At 47.3% G+C, this 16,428-nt stretch overlaps 1 protein-coding gene across 2 annotated transcripts; it reads left to right on the top strand.

Annotated features, from left to right (window-relative positions):
- Positions 1-1,703: 1,703 nt before the first annotated feature.
- Positions 1,704-9,103, top strand: cd5 (CD5 molecule). 2 transcript variants are annotated; one of them, XM_031828426.1, is made up of 6 exons: positions 1,733-2,005; positions 4,165-4,581; positions 4,871-4,987; positions 8,042-8,092; positions 8,462-8,530; positions 8,818-9,103. In XM_031828426.1, exons 1-6 carry the CDS (start codon positions 1,963-1,965, stop codon positions 8,895-8,897), a joined length of 777 nt encoding a protein of 258 aa, XP_031684286.1. In that variant the 5' UTR covers positions 1,733-1,962; the 3' UTR covers positions 8,898-9,103. The 2 variants fall into 2 exon arrangements, with proteins under 2 accessions (XP_031684288.1, XP_031684286.1); XM_031828428.1 differs by lacking the exon at positions 4,871-4,987 and having other exon boundaries at positions 1,704-2,005; positions 8,818-9,041.
- The last annotated feature ends 7,325 nt before the right edge of the window (positions 9,104-16,428 follow it).

Below are 16,428 nucleotides of genomic sequence, written 5' to 3'. Positions count from 1 at the left end.
AATAGCAATTTTTGTTCTGAACACAAAGTGTTATGTTTGGGGAAAATCCAATACAACACATTACTGAGTACGACTCTTCATATTTTCAATCATAGTTGTGGCTGCATCATGTTATGGGTATGCTTGTATTTGACTGGGGAGTTTTTCAGGATAAAAAAAGGAACGGAATGGAGCTAAGCACAGGCGAAATCCTAGAGGAAAACCTGGTTTGGTCTGCTTTCCACCAGACACTGGGAGATGAATTCACCTTTCAGCAGAACAATAACCTTAAACACAATGTCAAATCTACACTGGAGTTGCTTATCAAGAAGACAGTGAATGTTCTGGAGTGACCGAGTTACAGCTTTGATTTAAATCTACTTGAAAATCTATGGCAAGACCTGAAAATGGTTGTCTAGCAATGATCAACAACCGATTTGAGAGCATGAAGAATTTTGAAAGCCTCTCAGTTCGAATTGCTGCCAAAGGTGCATTTAACAAAGTATTGATTCAGGGGTGTGGATACTTATGTAAATTAGATATTTCTGTATTTCATTTTTAATAAATTAGAAACAATTTCTAAAAACACGTTTTCACTTGGTTCTTATCAGTTATTGTGTGTAGATGGCTGAAATAAAAATAAATTGTCCATTTTGAATTTCTGCTGTAACACAACAAAATGTAGAACAAGTCAAGGGGTATACATATTTCCTGAAAGCACTGTAGGATAACAAAGAACATAATAATAATATGGTTATTAACTAGGATATAAAATAATATGATATGGTCATTTAGCAGACACTTCAATCCACAGCTAATGTATTACGCTACAGTTAAAGGGAAGGTTGTACACAACACTATCCACAAACTAACAACGGATTTATAATATCCCCTTTAAATTCTCTAAATTCCCCAACAATATAAATGATAATTAATACATAGTGAACAGGTAACTGCCAAAGTAAAATAAACACTTGAGTAAATGAGGGATACAAAGTATATTGAATGCAGGTGCTTCCACACAAGATGCTTCCTGAGTATATTAAGCAGTTAGCATCCCATCATGCTTAGCATCATTTATTAAAATGCCCAGTTGCCCAAATATATTGGCTACCATGGCTAGAAGAATACATCTCAGTGACTTTGAAAGAGGGGTCTCAAAGATGCTTAGTGTAGGGTGTTTAAAGCGTGTGTGAAATCTCAACCCAATTGAACACTTACGGGAGATTCTTCAGCGGTGCCTGAGACAGCGTTTTCCACCACCATCAACAAAACACCGAATGATGGAATTTCTCGTGGAAGGATGGTGTCACGTCCCTCCAGTACCAGACAGAATCTATGCCAGGGTGCGTTGAAGCTATTCTGACGGCTCGTGGAGGCCCAGAGCCCTATTGACCCTTTGTGTTGGTGTTTCCTTCATTTGGGCAGTTACCTGTAGATGTGGCCTATGCAGGAATCAAACTCATAATAGGGATATTGCTGCAAACAACTGGTGTACCTGGCATTGGTGTGTACATTGACCTATTGGAGAACACACACACACACACACAAACACACTTCACTGTTGGAAGGCGTATGAAAATCAGGGTCATGACTGACTCAACAAAAATGTCTAAAGGTGAAAAATTCGAATGGTTCTCTCTGCCTCTCGCACTTATCCTCCACTCTTCTCCTCCACTCTTATCCTCCACTCTTCTCCTTTTCACTTCTTTCTTTCTTTTCTTCTTCTCTCATTCTTTTTTTGTGCCTGTCTTTGAAGTGAGGAAGTTTGCAGAAAACCTCTCAGAAGAAAAGCAGCAAACGCCAAAGATGAAGAGAAGGCTTTATGGATAGAGAAACAGAGAATGGGGAGAAAGGAGAGCGAGGAGTTTAGACTTCTGCACTGTTTCCTCTCTCTTCAGTCTGTCTGTCGTTTTTTTTGAAGCGCATTGTCTCTCTTCTCTTCTTCTCTCCCCTGTTTTTCTCAAGCTGGTCATCTCCAGAATGAATAGAAGGCTTGTACTTACAGTCCTGGCCCTGAATGTTGGTAAGTCTTTATCGAAATACAGTCTCGTGGTTTCCGTGAGTCCATTATGATACACATTTCTCTCGTGTTCTGATACACTACACGGACATTGACGGTTGAACTTGAAGCAGCAGAATTGTAGTCATTTGGCTGCGTCCCTATTCCCTATCAGAGATGGGCAGTATTTCTGTTACATGTATTTGATATATGTATTTAAATTACTTCTGAGTATTTTAAAATGTGTATTACACTGGGCCCAACTCCAATGTATTTTGTAACAAGATACTTTCGAGAGCTGTCATTTTTATTTTCGAAATACTTTTCTACACAATTTATTTTATAGCGGTTCACAATTTTGCGTCCCCCTTTCTCCCTGCATTGGTATCAGCATTTTGATGGTACTATGGTGTACTAAAAGCATCTGCTAAATCAATTAAAATATCAATGTAAATGTGAAATTGTACAATTGCAAAGGATGCTGAGTATTATTCTAATGAAGTCCAACCCGAAACAAGGCCAATAACAATAATCAGGGTGCTTTTGCAGATCATTTTGGTATGTTCATTTTCACATATTTATTTACATTTTGGTCATTTAGCAGACACTCTTATAGAGCGTGACTTAGACTCAGTGCATTCAACTAAAGTAGATAAACAACAACATATCAAAGAAAATAAATGTGTATTTGTCACATGCTTTGTGAACAAAAGGCTGAAGACGAACAGTGACATTTCTTACTTACTTTTCCATCAATACAGAGTTAAAGATAATAGAAAAAATATGAATAACAAATATAAAGAGTGACACGAGGAATAAATACTCAGGGGAAAACTACGAACAATAATGAGTCAAAATAACATGGCTATATACAGGGGACACCAGTTCCCGAGTCGATGTGCAGGGGTACGAGGCAATTAGGACACAGTGCATTCGGAAAGTATACAGACCTTTTCACTTTCTCCAAATGTTGTTACGTTATATCCTTATTCTAAAAAGGATTAAATATATTTTTTTCTGTAGTAGTAGTAGAAGTAGTAGTAGAAGTAGTAGTAGTAGAAGTAGGAGTAGTAGAAGTAGGAGTAGTAGTAGTAGAAGTAGGAGTAGTAGTAGTAGAAGTAGTAGTAGAAGTAGGAGTAGTAGTAGTAGAAGTAGTAGTAGAAGTAGGAGTAGTAGTAGTAGTAGAAGTAGTAGTAGAAGTAGTAGTAGTAGTAGAAGTAGTAGTAGTAGTAGAAGTAGTAGTAGTAGTAGAAGTAGAAGTAGTAGAAGTAGAAATAGTAGTAGTAGTAGTAGTAGAAGTAGTAGTAGAAGTAGTAGTAGTAGAAGTATAAATAGTAGTAGTAGTAGTAGTAGTAGTAGTAGAAGTAGTAGTAGAAGTAGTAGTAGTAGTAGAAGTAGAAGTAGTAGTAGGAGTAGTAGTAGTAGAAGTAGAAATAGTAGTAGTAGTAGTAGTAGTAGAAGTAGGAATAGTAGTAGAAGTAGAAGTAGTAGTAGGAGTAGTAGTAGTAGTAGAAGTAGGAGTAGTAGTAGAAGTAGTAGTAGTAGTAGTAGAAGTAGTAGAAGTAGAAATAGTAGTAGTAGTAGAAGTAGAAATAGTAGTAGTAGTAGTAGTAGTAGTAGTAGTAGAAGTAGGAGTAGAAGTAGTAGTAGTAGTAGTAGTAGAAGTAGTAGAAGTAGAAATAGTAGTAGTAGTAGTAGTAGAAGTAGTAGTAGAAGTAGTAGTAGTAGAAGTAGAAATAGTAGTAGTAGTAGTAGTAGTAGTAGAAGTAGTAGTAGTAGTAGTAGTAGTAGTAGTAGTAGTAGAAGTAGTAGTAGTAGTAAATATCATCCATTGGTCTGATAATTACCCTTATGACCTCATCTCTCAGTAGAGGGTGAGCATTTCCGTTTCCTTAATTTGTTGTATTAATTGATAGATTAGAGAGGGTTTAGGCTAATCCAGGCCAGTTTTAGTCCCCGCTGCAGGTGGACAAACATTCCCCATTAAGACTTTTGAAAAACTGCCTCTGTGATTAGTAACTATCGCATGACATGTAATATAGATTTTTAAAAATCTAATCAAAATATTTTTTGTAGATATGGATTCCAAGATACCAATTTCCTTTCTTTGCTGTTGTTTCCGTGGTATGAATAATCTCTCTCTCTCTCTCTCTCTCTCTCCCCCTCTCCCTCTCTCGCTGTAGTAACCAATGAAATCAAGGTATCCACCTCCCAACCTCTCACACCATCCAACTCCACTCCTGCTACCTTCATTCCCCCTGCTCCCACCACTTCCTGTGTGTGTAAAGTCTCCACTTCCTGTTCCTCTCCGACCCAGCCCGAGTCTCCGCCACCTGCGCTGGGTGTTATCAAGGTCAAATGGGAAGAAAAGTCCTGTAAGGGGGACGTACACCTGTCTCTCCTCTCGTCCCATTCCTTGCCAGTTTGCTTTAACAGTCTTACCCATCGTAGTCTTCATCGCGCAGGGCTGTGTAAGAGGAAGGGCTGCGAGGGCTCCCCAACATGGACTAAGATCAATCCTAAAGCTTTGGGTTACCAGATCAGTACGAATGGAAGTGTTGCCAACAACCCCTGTACAACACTGGGGATCCAATGCGAAGGTGAGTCCTGTATGTTTGTGTGTCCTTTCTGCGTATATTTCTCTAAGTGTCTTGACAATGGGTTGAAATACCACACATGCGTACAAGTACATGAATATCTTTGTAAGTACACTTTTTACATATTTTTGTCAGTGTTTTATACGGTGCTGTAAAACAATAGCCTGGTCCCATATCTATTTAGATTGTCTTGCCAAATGACCATAGGAGTTGGTAAGACTGTACGAACAGATCTGGGGCCAGCCTAGTAAAGTCATGGTTAAATATGAATCTCATCTCCTCTCCACTCCAGTCGTCTCAGATCAGTTAGTGGGCTATAAGGTGGTGACTGGTCTGCTGTGTGTTCTGGTGCTGGTGGTGCTGATGGTGCGTTTCGGGCAGCCCTCCTTCAAGGCCCTCCGTAGGAGACGTGAGTACCAGACACCTGGGCCTGCATCCACAAAGCTTGGCGGCGTAGGAGCGCTGATCTAGGATCCGTTCATGTACTCGTCGTGTTCATTACGATCAAAAAGGCCAATACTGATCCCAGATCAGCACTTCTACTCTGAGATGCTGTGCGTTAACGGGGGCCCAGATCTAAACACTGAACACATGAGAGTACATTTAGGATGACAACAAAGCACTTCAATTACTGCAATAAAGTTCTTAAAGAAAAAAGTCCACAGTACTTGGACCGATCCAATAGCAGTTGATCAAATAATGTGTCATAAGGTCATGGCAGAAAAGAAAAGGATGTTGATACCAGGATCGGTGTGGCATTTATTTCATTCATATTTTGTCAGTTATGGATCAAGTGTTTCTTTTGTCATTGAGGCATGTTATCTTGGTGTGTGTTGGTAATGTGGTGTGTGTTGGTCGGGTACTTGGTGTGTGTTGGTAATGTGGTGTGTGTTGGTCGGGTACTTGGTGTGTGTTGGTAATGTGGTGTGTGTTGGTAATGTGGTGTGTGTTGGTCGGGTACTTGGTGTGTGTTGGTAATGTGGTGTGTGTTGGTCGGGGTACTTGGTGTGTGTTGGTAATGTGGTGTGTGTTGGTCTGGTACTTGGTGTGTGTTGGTCGGGTACTTGGTGTGTGTTGGTAATGTGGTGTGTGTTGGTCTGGTACTTGGTGTGTGTTGGTCGGGTACTTGGTGTGTGTTGGTAATGTGGTGTGTGTTGGTCGGGTACTTGGTGTGTGTTGGTAATGTGGTGTGTGTTGGTCTGGTACTTGGTGTGTGTTGGTCGGGTACTTGGTGTGTGTTGGTATGTGGTGTGTGTTGGTCGGGTACTTGGTGTGTGTTGGTATGTGGTGTGTGTTGGTCGGGTACTTGGTGTGTGTTGGTAATGTGTGTGTGTTGGTCGGGTACTTGGTGTGTGTTGGTAATGTGGTGTGTGTTGGTCGGGTACTTGGTGTGTGTTGGTAATGTGGTGTGGTGTTGGTCGGGTACTTGGTGTGTGTTGGTAATGTGGTGTGTGTTGGTCGGGTACTTGGTGTGTGTTGGTAATGTGGTGTGTGTTGGTCGGGGTACTTGGGTGTGTGTTGGTAATGGTGTGTGTTGGTCGGGTACTTGGTGTGTGTTGGGTAATGTGGTGTGTGTTGGTCGGGTACTTGGTGTGTGTTGGTAATGTGGTGTGTGTTGGGTCTGGTACTTGGTGTGTGTTGGTCGGGTACTTGGTGTGTGTTGGTAATGTGGTGTGTGTTGGTCGGGTACTTGGTGTGTGTTGGTAATGTGGTGTGTGTTGGTCTGGTACTTGGTGTGTGTTGGTCGGGTACTTGGTGTGTGTTGGTAATGTGGTGTGTGTTGGTCGGGTACTTGGTGTGTGTTGGTAATGTGGTGTGTGTTGGTCGGGTACTTGGTGTGTGTTGGTAATGTGGTGTGTGTTGGTAATGTGGTGTGTGTTGGTCGGGTACTTGGTGTGTGTTGGTAATGTGGTGTGTGTTGGTCGGGTACTTGGTGTGTGTTGGTAATGTGGTGTGTGTTGGTCGGGTACTTGGTGTGTGTTGGTAATGTGGTGTGTGTTGGTCGGGTACTCGGTGTGTGTTGGTAATGTGGTGTGTGTTGGTCGGGTACTTGGTGTGTGTTGGGTAATGTGGTGTGTGTTGGTCGGGTACTTGGTGTGTGTTGGTAATGTGGTGTGTGTTGGTCAGGTACTTGTGTGTGTTGGTAATGGTGTGTGTTGGTCGGGTACTTGGTGTGTGTTGGTAATGTGGTGTGTGTTGGTCGGGTACTTGGTGTGTGTTGGTAATGTGGTGTGTGTTGGTCGGGTACTTGGTGTGTGTTGGTAATGTGGTGTGTGTTGGTCGGGTACTTGGTGTGTGTTGGTAATGTGGTGTGTGTTGGTCGGGTACTTGGTGTGTGTTGGTAATGTGGTGTGTGTTGGTCGGGTACTTGGTGTGTGTTGGTAATGTGGTGTGTGTTGGTCGGGTACTTGGTGTGTGTTGGTAATGTGGTGTGTGTTGGTCGGGTACTTGGTGTGTGTTGGTAATGTGGTGTGTGTTGGTCGGGTACTTGGTGTGTGTTGGTAATGTGGTGTGTGTTGGTCGGGTACTTGGTGTGTGTTGGTAATGTGGTGTGTGTTGGTCGGGTACTTGGTGTGTGTTGGTAATGTGGTGTGTGTTGGTCGGGTACTTGGTGTGGTGTTGGTAATGGGTGTTGGGGTGGTGTTGGTCGGGTACTTGGTGTGTGTTGGTAATGTGGTGTGGTGTTGGTCGGGTACTTGGTGTGTGTTGGTAATGTGGTGTGTGTTGGTCGGGTACTGGTGGTGTTGGAATGGTGTGGTTTGTCGGGTACTTGGTGGTGTTGTAGTGGTGTGTGTTGGCGGGTACTTGGTGTGTGTTGGTAATGTGGTGTGTGTTGGTCGGGGTACTTGGTGTGTGTTGGTAATGTGGTGTGTGTTGGTCGGGTACTTTGGTGTGTGTTGGTAATGTGGTGTGTGTTGGTCGGGTACTTGGTGTGTGTTGGTAATGTGGCTGTGTGTTGGTCGGGTACTTGGTGTGTGTTGGTAATTGTGGTGTGTGTTGGTCGGGTACTTGGTGTGTGTTGGTAATGTGGTGTGTGTTGGTCGGGTACTTGGTGTGTGTTGGTAATGTGGTGTGTGTGGTCGGGTACTGGTGTGTGTTGGTAATGTGGTGTGTGTTGGTCGGGTACTTGGTGTGTGTTGGTAATGTGGTGTGTTGGTCGGGTACTTGGTGTGTTGGTAATGTGGTGTGTGTTGGTCGGGTACTTGGTGTGTGTTGGTAATGTGGTGTGTGTTGGTCGGGGGTACTTGGTGTGTGTTGGTAATGTGGTGTGGTTGTGTGGTCGGGTACTTGGTGTGTGTTGGTAATGTGGTGTGTGTTGGTCGGGTACTTGGTGTGTGTTGGTCGGGTACTTGGTGTGTGTTGGTCGGGTACTTGGTGTGTGTTGGTCGGGTACTTGGTGTGTGTTGGTAATATAACATTATAACATGACCTCTAATCAACATGTTTTATGTCTGTGATTCAGTGTCAGACAAGAGGCAGAGTCGGTGGATCGGACCTACACAGAGCCAAAGTGGTGAGTCAATGACTCCTAGACACACGCACACCCACCAGGCCAAGTTGCAGGCCTAAGTAGGAGAGACGTGGAATCGTTGAATAATGCGTTGAGTTGATGAGTTCACGTTACACACACAGACTTTGGTTGTTCTCTCGCAAATAATGCAATATCTTGGCAAGCGATGTAATCCATAACCACCTCTTCCCCCTCCTACGTCTGTCTGCCTGCCTGTCTGTCTGTCTGTCTGTCTGTCTGTCTGTCTGTCTGTCTGTCTGTCTGTCTGTCTGTCTGTCTGTCTGTCTGTCTGTCTGTCTGTCTGTCTGTCTGTCTGTCTGTCTGTCTGTCTGTCTGTCTGTCTGTCTGTCTGACTGTCTGCCTGTCTCACAGTCTCCTACCATAGAGGGAAGGCTGGACTCCAACTTAACGACAACACAGACAAGAGACACTCCTACCCTGGTGAGACACACACACACACACACACACACACACACACACACACACACACACACACACACACACACACACACACACACACACACACACACACACACACACACACACACACACACACACACACACACACACACACACACTCTTCCTCTCTCCACTCTTCTATTTACACAGGCGGAAGCCTAACCTGAGAATTGTGTGACTTACACAAACTTTGAATGACGCATGCAAAGGTATCTCAAGTTTAGTATTAATTAGACCCTAAAGCGTTACATTCCCTCTCGTTCTCCCAGGATTGGAGAGGCTGACGGTGAACACCAGCCGAGAGCCTTCGTCTAACAGAAACAGTGATTACGACTCTTATAACTTGTGATCATCATCAGTCATATCCTTCACCCACAATGACAATACACTGTACATGTATTTTTCATATTTTATTATATATTTTTTATTTTTTTATGCTAATTGTAATATTTTTTTAAGCACATAATATCTTTTTTTTTGGGGGGGGGGGGTGTTTCTGTACGTAATTCAGTCATTCACTTCTTTTATTGAATAAACGTAACGTTTGTTGTTGAATAAAATGTTTGGACCTCGTACTTAGAAGTGAACCGGATGCTCAAGAAGGCAATGAAAAGCAGGATGAAAGCAAGAGGGAGAGAATATCATGTTGTGAGAAAGAAAGAAAGAAAGAAAGAAAGAAAGGGGGATACAGAAAGATGTGGAGACACTGGAGGTGAGGAGTGAGGGGTCTCACGCGCGCACCAACTTCTGATTTCTGCAACGGTGTGGCTTCCTGTGCCGTTGACACCAACATCCTGTTGCTGTTATTTCTGTCACACTGCTGTTCCCTCGTTCTCTCGTTCTAAATTCATGTTCACCTTTTTACACCTCTGTCGCTCTGCTCCTCCTCAAATAACCTCCATCGCCCGTTTGTGTTCTTGTTCCTCCGTCCGTCATCCCTTTCTTCATTATTCCCCCTCTTCCTCTCCATCGTCCTGCCTATTCATGTGGCTGTCGTGTCTCCATTCTTCTCATTTATTCTCTTAAAATACGACTATTGTTGTTGGGGGGAGCTTGTTGTTGGGGGGAGCTTGTTGTTGGGGGGAGCTTGTTCTTCCGCATCGTTTCACGCCTCCTTTGAGTTGAGTGAAAGGATGTTTTCTGTCTGGAATTGAAGTGGAGAAGATTGTGCTGACGGCATCTTATTGTAGAAAAACATTGTTTGGCGAACCGAGCCTCAGTCAATCTTCCGCGTGTGTGTGTGCGTGTGGGTCAAAAGGTCAAATACAGGGTGCTTATGCATGTCCTTTTTCACACGTGTACAAGAGTGCAACCTATAGAGGTTGTGGTGAAATGGAAATCTTTTTTTCATATCCCATTCCCCCTGAGATTCCCTTGGAGAGTGGGGTCACGGTGTGTGTGCATGCATGCATGCATGAGTCTCTCTCTCACACACACACACACACACACCATTTGGCATGAAAGACAACTATACATTTTTTTGTGTGTGTGTGTGTGTGTGTGTGTGTGTGTGTGTGTGTGTGTGTGTGTGTGTGTGTGTGTGTGTGTGTGTGTGTGTGTGTGTGTGTGTACATGCAGGGCAGTGTGTGACATAATATGTGTGTCTGTGAGCGAGAGTGTGTGGATGTAGTTCTGTGTCTTCCTCTCTATCAGGTCACGCTAGACTAGACGATTAAATCTGTCCCATCAGAGGAACAATGACAGATGACAACAGATTACACACAGAGATTATCTCAGAAAGAGGGAGAGATGTGGAGTGAGAGGGTGATGAAAGATGAGAGAGAGTGGAGATGAGAGAGAGAGGGGAGAGAGAGAGGAGATGAGAGGAGAGAGAGGAGATGAGAGAGGAGAGAGAGGGGAGAGAGGAGAGAGGAGATGAGAGAGGAGAGAGGAGATGAGAGGAGCGATGAGAGAGAGGAGAGAGAGAGGAGATGAGAGAGAGAGAGAGAGAGAGAGAGAGAGAGAGAGAGAGAGAGAGAGAGAGAGAGAGAGAGAGAGGAGATGAGAGAGGAGATGAGAGGGGAGAGAGAGGAGAGAGAGGAGATGAGAGAGAGAGGGGAGAGAGAGGAGAGAGAGAGAAAATGAGAGAGAGGGGAGAGAGGGGAGAGAGAGAGGAGAGAGAGAGGAGATGAGAGAGAGGAGATAAGAGAGGAGATGAGAGAGGGGATGGGGAGAGAGAGAGGAGATGAGAGAGGAGAGAGAGAGGAGATGAGAGGGGAGATGAGAGAGGGGATGGGGAGAGAGGAGATGAGAGGGGAGATGAGAGAGGGGATGGGGAGAGAGAGGAGATGAGAGAGGGGATGGGGAGAGAGAGAGGAGATGAGAAGGGAGATGAGAGGGGATGGGGAGAGAGGAGATGAGAGAGGAGAGAGAGAGGAGATGAGAGGGGAGATGAGAGAGGGGATGGGTAGAGAGGAGATGAGAGAGGAGAGAGAGAGGAGATGAGAGAGGGGATGGGGAGAGAGGAGATGAGAGGAGATGAGAGAGGGGATGGGGAGAGAGAGGAGATGAGAGAGGGGATGGGGAGAGAGAGAGGAGATGAGAGGGGAGATGAGAGGGGATGGGGAGAGAGGAGATGAGAGAGGAGAGAGAGAGGAGATGAGAGGGGAGATGAGAGAGGGGATGGGTAGAGAGGAGATGAGAGAGGAGAGAGAGAGGAGATGAGAGGAGCGATGAGAGAGAGGAGAGAGAGAGGAGATGAGAGAGGAGAGAGAGAGGAGAGAGGAGATGCGAGAGGAGATGAGGGGAGAGAGAGGAGAGAGAGAGGCGAGAGGAGATGAGAGAGGAGATGAGAGAGAGGGGAGAGAGAGGAGAGAGAGGGGAAGAGAGGAGATGAGAGAGAGAGGAGAGAGAGAGGAGATGAGAGAGGAGATGAGAGAGGAGATGAGAGGGGAGAGAGAGGAGATGAGAGAGGAGATGAGAAGGGAGAGAGAGGGGAGAGAGAGGAGAGGAGAGAGAGAGAGGGGAGAGAGAGGAGAGAGAGAGAAAATGAGAGAGAGGGGAGAGAGAAACGGGAGAGAGGGGAGAGAGAGAGGAGAGAGAGGGGAGAGAGAGAGGAGATGAGAGAGAGAGGAGATGAGAGAGGAGATGAGAGAGGGGATGGGGAGAGAGAGAGGAGATGAGAGAGAGGAGAGAGGAGCTGAGAGGGCAGAGAGAGGAGAGAGAGAGGAGAGAAGAGATGCGAGAGGAGATGAGAGGAGAGAGGGGAGAGAGAGGAGATGAGAGAGGAGATGAGAGAGAGGGGAGAGAGAGGAGAGAGAGGGGAGAGAGAGGAGATGAGAGAAAGAGGAGAGAGAGAGAGAGGAGATGAGAGGGGAGAGAGAGGAGATGAGAGAGGAGATGAGAAGGGAGAGAGAGGGGAGAGAGAGGAGAGGAGAGAGAGAGAGGGGAGAGAGAGGAGAGAGAGAGAAAATGAGAGAGAGGGGAGAGAAACGGGGAGAGAGAGGAGAGAGAGGGGAGAGAGAGAGGAGATGAGAGAGGAGATGAGAGAGGGGATGGGGAGAGAGAGAGGAGATGAGAGAGGAGAGAGAGAGGAGATGAGAGGGGAGGTGAGAGAGGGGATGGGTAGAGAGGAGATGAGAGAGGAGAGAGAGAGGAGATGAGAGAGGGGATGGGGAGAGAGGAGATGAGAGGGGAGATGAGAGAGGGGATGGGGAGAGAGAGAGGAGATGAGAGAGGGGATGGGGAGAGAGAGAGGAGATGAGAGGGGAGATGAGAGAGGGGATGGGGAGAGAGGAGATGAGAGGGGAGATGAGAGAGGGGATGGGGAGAGAGGAGATGAGAGGGGAGATGAGAGAGAGGATGGGGAGAGAGAGAGGAGATGAGAGAGGAGATGAGAGGGGAGATGAGAGAGGAGATGAGAGAGGGGATGGGGAGAGAGAGATGAGATGAGAGGGGAGATGAGAGAGGGGATGGGGAGAGAGGAGATGAGAGGGGAGATGGGGAGAGAGGAGATGAGAGGGGAGATGAGAGAGAGGATGGCGAGAGAGAGAGAGGAGATGAGAGAGGAGATGAGAGGGGAGATGAGAGAGGGGATGGGGAGAGAGAGAGGAGAGAGAGAGGAGATGAGAGGGGAGATGAGAGAGGGGATGGTAGAGAGGAGATGAGAGAGAGGAGATGAGAGGGGAGATGAGAGAGGGGATGGGGAGAGAGAGGAGATGAGAGAAGGGATGGGGAGAGAGAGAGGAGATGAGAGGGGAGATGAGAGGGGATGGGGAGAGAGGAGATGAGAGAGGAGAGAGAGAGGAGATGAGAGGGGAGATGAGAGAGGGGATGGGTAGAGAGGAGATGAGAGAGGAGAGAGAGAGGAGATGAGAGGAGCGATGAGAGAGAGGAGATAGAGAGGAGATGAGAGAGGAGAGAGAGAGGAGAGAGAGAGGAGAGAGGAGATGCGAGAGGAGATGAGAGGAGAGAGGGGAGAGAGAGGAGAGAGAGAGGCGAGAGGAGATGAGAGAGGAGATGAGAGAGGGGGGAGATAGAGGAGAGAGAGGGGAGATGAGAGGGGAGATGAGAGGGGATGGGGGAGAGAGGAGATGAGAGAGGAGAGAGAGAGGAGATGAGAGGGGAGATGAGAGAGGGGATGGGTAGAGAGGAGATGAGAGAGGAGAGAGAGAGGAGATGAGAGGAGATGAGAGAGAGAGGAGAGAGAGAGAGGAGATGAGAGAGGAGATGAGAGGGAGAGAGAGGGGAGAGAGAGGAGAGGAGAGAGAGAGAGGGGAGAGAGAGGAGAGAGAGAGAAAATGAGAGAGAGGGGAGAGAAACGGGAGAGAGGGCAGAGAGAGAGGAGAGAGAGGGGAGAGAGAGAGGAGATGAGAGAGAGAGGAGATGAGAGAGGAGATGAGAGAGGGGATGGGGAGAGAGAGGAGATGAGAGAGAGGAGAGAGGAGCTGAGAGGGCAGAGAGAGGAGGAGAGAGAGAGGAGAGAAGAGATGCGAGAGGAGATGAGAGGAGAGAGGGGAGAGAGAGAGAGGCGAGAGGAGATGAGAGAGAGGGGAGAGAGAGGAGAGAGAGGGGAGAGAGAGGAGATGAGAGAGAGAGGAGAGAGAGGAGATGAGAGGGGGGATGGGGGGAGAGGAGATGAGAGGGGAGATGAGAGAGGGGATGGGGAGAGAGAGAGGAGATGAGAGAGGGGATGGGGAGAGAGAGAGGAGATGAGAGGGGAGATGAGAGAGGGGATGGGGGGAGAGGAGATGAGAGGGGAGATGAGAGAGGGGATGGGGAGAGAGAGAGGAGATGAGAGAGGGGATGGGGAGAGAGAGAGGAGATGAGAGGGGAGATGAGAGAGGGGATGGGGAGAGAGGAGATGAGAGGGGAGATGAGAGAGGGGATGGGGAGAGAGGAGATGAGAGGGGAGATGAGAGAGAGGATGGGGAGAGAGAGAGGAGATGAGAGAGGAGATGAGAGGGGAGATGAGAGAGGGGATGGGGAGAGAGGAGATGAGAGGAGGGATGGGGAGAGGGGAGATGAGAGAGGGGATGGGGGAGAGAGGAGATGAGAGAGGGGATGGGGAGAGAGGAGATGAGAGGGGAGATGAGAGAGAGGATGGGGAGAGAGAGAGGAGATGAGAGAGGAGATGAGAGAGGGGATGGGGAGAGAGAGAGGAGATGAGAGAGGGGATGGGGAGAGAGAGAGGAGATGAGAGGGGAGATGGGGTGAGAGAGATGAGAGGGAAGATGGGGAGAGAGAGAGGAGATGAGAGGGGAGAGAGAGAGGAGATGAGAGGGGAGATGGGGAGAGAGAGAGGAGATGAGAGGGGAGAAAGTGGGTCACGTCTCAAAGGTCACCCTATTCCCTATATAGTGCTCTACTTAGTGCACTGTGTAGGGAATAGGGTGCAATTTGGGGCGCAGGCATCATCCCTGAGCCCCTTCTGTTGGCCTGTTACAGGAGTATCACTGCACAGAAATGCGGGGAGAGAGGGATGAAAACTATCCAGAATTAAATGAATATTGCAACTCTCTTGAGTCCTCTCAATCTCTCCACATTTCTCTTGTTCTCCTCCTCTCTCTCCCCCTTTAGTTTCGATCCATCCTCCTCTCATCTCAACATATTTCGAGCCAAATATTCAACACCCACCTACAGTTTTGTTTGTGTGTACACTACCTGTGTTCTGTAATGGCTGCCGTCAGATGATGATGATCACGGTGGGACACCATCAGACACCATTTGAACTGTTATGGGGGAATCAGAGGAGTAACATGAAAACATGGAGCAGTGGATGTTTATACGGTGGTGGGAAATGATGGTAATACCACAGTTAGAGAGAGAGTGGCAGGGGAGAGAGAGAGAGAGTGGCAGGGGAGAGAGAGCAAGATAATGGTGGGGGAGAGAGTGGCAGGGGAGAGAGAGAGTGGCAGGGGAGAGAGAGAGAGAATGGTGGGGAAGAGAGTGGCAGGAAAGAGAGAGAGAGTGGCAGGGGAGAGAGAGAGAGAAAGAGAGAGAGTGGCAGGGGGAGAGAGCGAGAGAATGGGTGGGTAGAGAATGGTGGGGGAGAGAGAGAGTGGTGGGGGAGAGAATGGTGGGGGAGAGAGTGGCAGGGGGAGAGAGAGAGTGTGGCAGGGGAGAGAGAGAGCGAGAGAATGTGTGGGTTAGAGAATGGTGGGGGAGAGGAGAGCGAGAGTGGCAGGGGAGAGAGAGAGAGAGAGAATGGTGGGGGAGAGAATGGTGGGGGAGAGAGTGGCAGGGGAGAGAGAGCGAGAGAATGGTGGGGAGAGAATGGTGGGGGGGAGTGAGAGAGTGGTGGGGGGAGAGAGAGAGAGAATGGGTGGGGAGAGAATGGTGGGGGAGAGAATGGTGGGGGGAGAGAGTGGCAGGGGGAGAGAGTGGCAGGGGGAGAGAATGGTGGGGGAGAGAGTGGCAGGGAGAGAGAGTGGCAGGGGGAGAGAATGGTGGGGGAGAGAGTGGCAGTGGGAGATAGGGATTGGGGGGAAAGCAAGGAGGAGAGGAGAGGAGAAGAGAAGAGGTGGGGGGAAAGGTTTTGCGGGTTCACTTACAGATCTGTCATTTAATCAAACCGTGATTATGAAAGGATAGACGGAGAGAGGGAGGGAGAGAGAGCTCAACAGAGAGGGAGAGAGTTCATATAGGATAGTGAGAGGAAAATACAGAGGGTTAACATGGGATAGGTTGGATGTGTTGATGACAGAAGGAGAGATAGAGGGAGAGAAAGAGGCATATTTGTGTTCTATAGCAAACCACATCATAGGGTCTGCATCCGAAATAGCACCCTATTTCGGATGCAGAGAGAGAGAGAGAGAGAGAGAGAAAACATACAAATATATGAATCAATCTGGCCACTAGCTGAAAAAAAAAGAAAAGTTGAAAGAGATGTATTTACTTTAAGAGACTGACTGTGTAGAGGAGAGTGGTTTGAACCTCTGATGCGCCGCATTTAGAACTAAGCCTCAAAATGATTCTACTATTAAACATGAGCGGCTTAATGCAGCAGATACATAGACACTGTGACTCTGAACAGAGTTGAAATCACTCCGAGAGGAGAAGAGAGAGCGGGGGAGGAATGGAGAGATAAAGAGTGGGGGAAGGATGGAGAGATACAGAGTGGGGGAAGGATGGAGAGATAAAGAGTGGGGGAAGGATGGAGAGATAAAGAGTGGGGGAAGGATGGAGAGATACAGAGTGGGGGAAGGATGGAGAGATAAAGAGTGGGGGAAGGATGGAGAGATACAGAGTGGGGGAAGGATGGAGAGATAAAGAGTGGGGGAAGGATGGAGAGATAAAGAGTGGGGGAAGGATGGAGAGATAAAGAGTGGGGGAAGGATGGAGAGATAAAGAGTGGGAGAAGGATGGAGAGATAAACAGTGGGGGAAGGATGGAGAGATAAAGAGTGGGGGAAGGGTGGAGAGATAAAGAGTGGGGGAAGG

Source organism: Oncorhynchus kisutch, linkage group LG7, assembly GCF_002021735.2.
Source record: "Oncorhynchus kisutch isolate 150728-3 linkage group LG7, Okis_V2, whole genome shotgun sequence".
Classification (NCBI taxonomy): domain Eukaryota; kingdom Metazoa; phylum Chordata; class Actinopteri; order Salmoniformes; family Salmonidae; genus Oncorhynchus; species Oncorhynchus kisutch.
This window is presented reverse-complemented; position numbering and strand designations above follow the sequence as displayed.

Bases quoted from the DNA above. Each gene is read 5' to 3' on its own strand.
- cd5 (XM_031828426.1), top strand. From the start codon at position 1,963: ATGAATAGAAGGCTTGTACTTACAGTCCTGGCCCTGAATGTTG. The intron at 4,582-4,870 runs GTGAGTCCTGTA...TCTCCACTCCAG, and splicing joins ACTGGGGATCCAATGCGAAG to TCGTCTCAGATCAGTTAGTG. The intron at 8,531-8,817 runs GTGAGACACACA...TCGTTCTCCCAG, and splicing joins CAAGAGACACTCCTACCCTG to GATTGGAGAGGCTGACGGTG.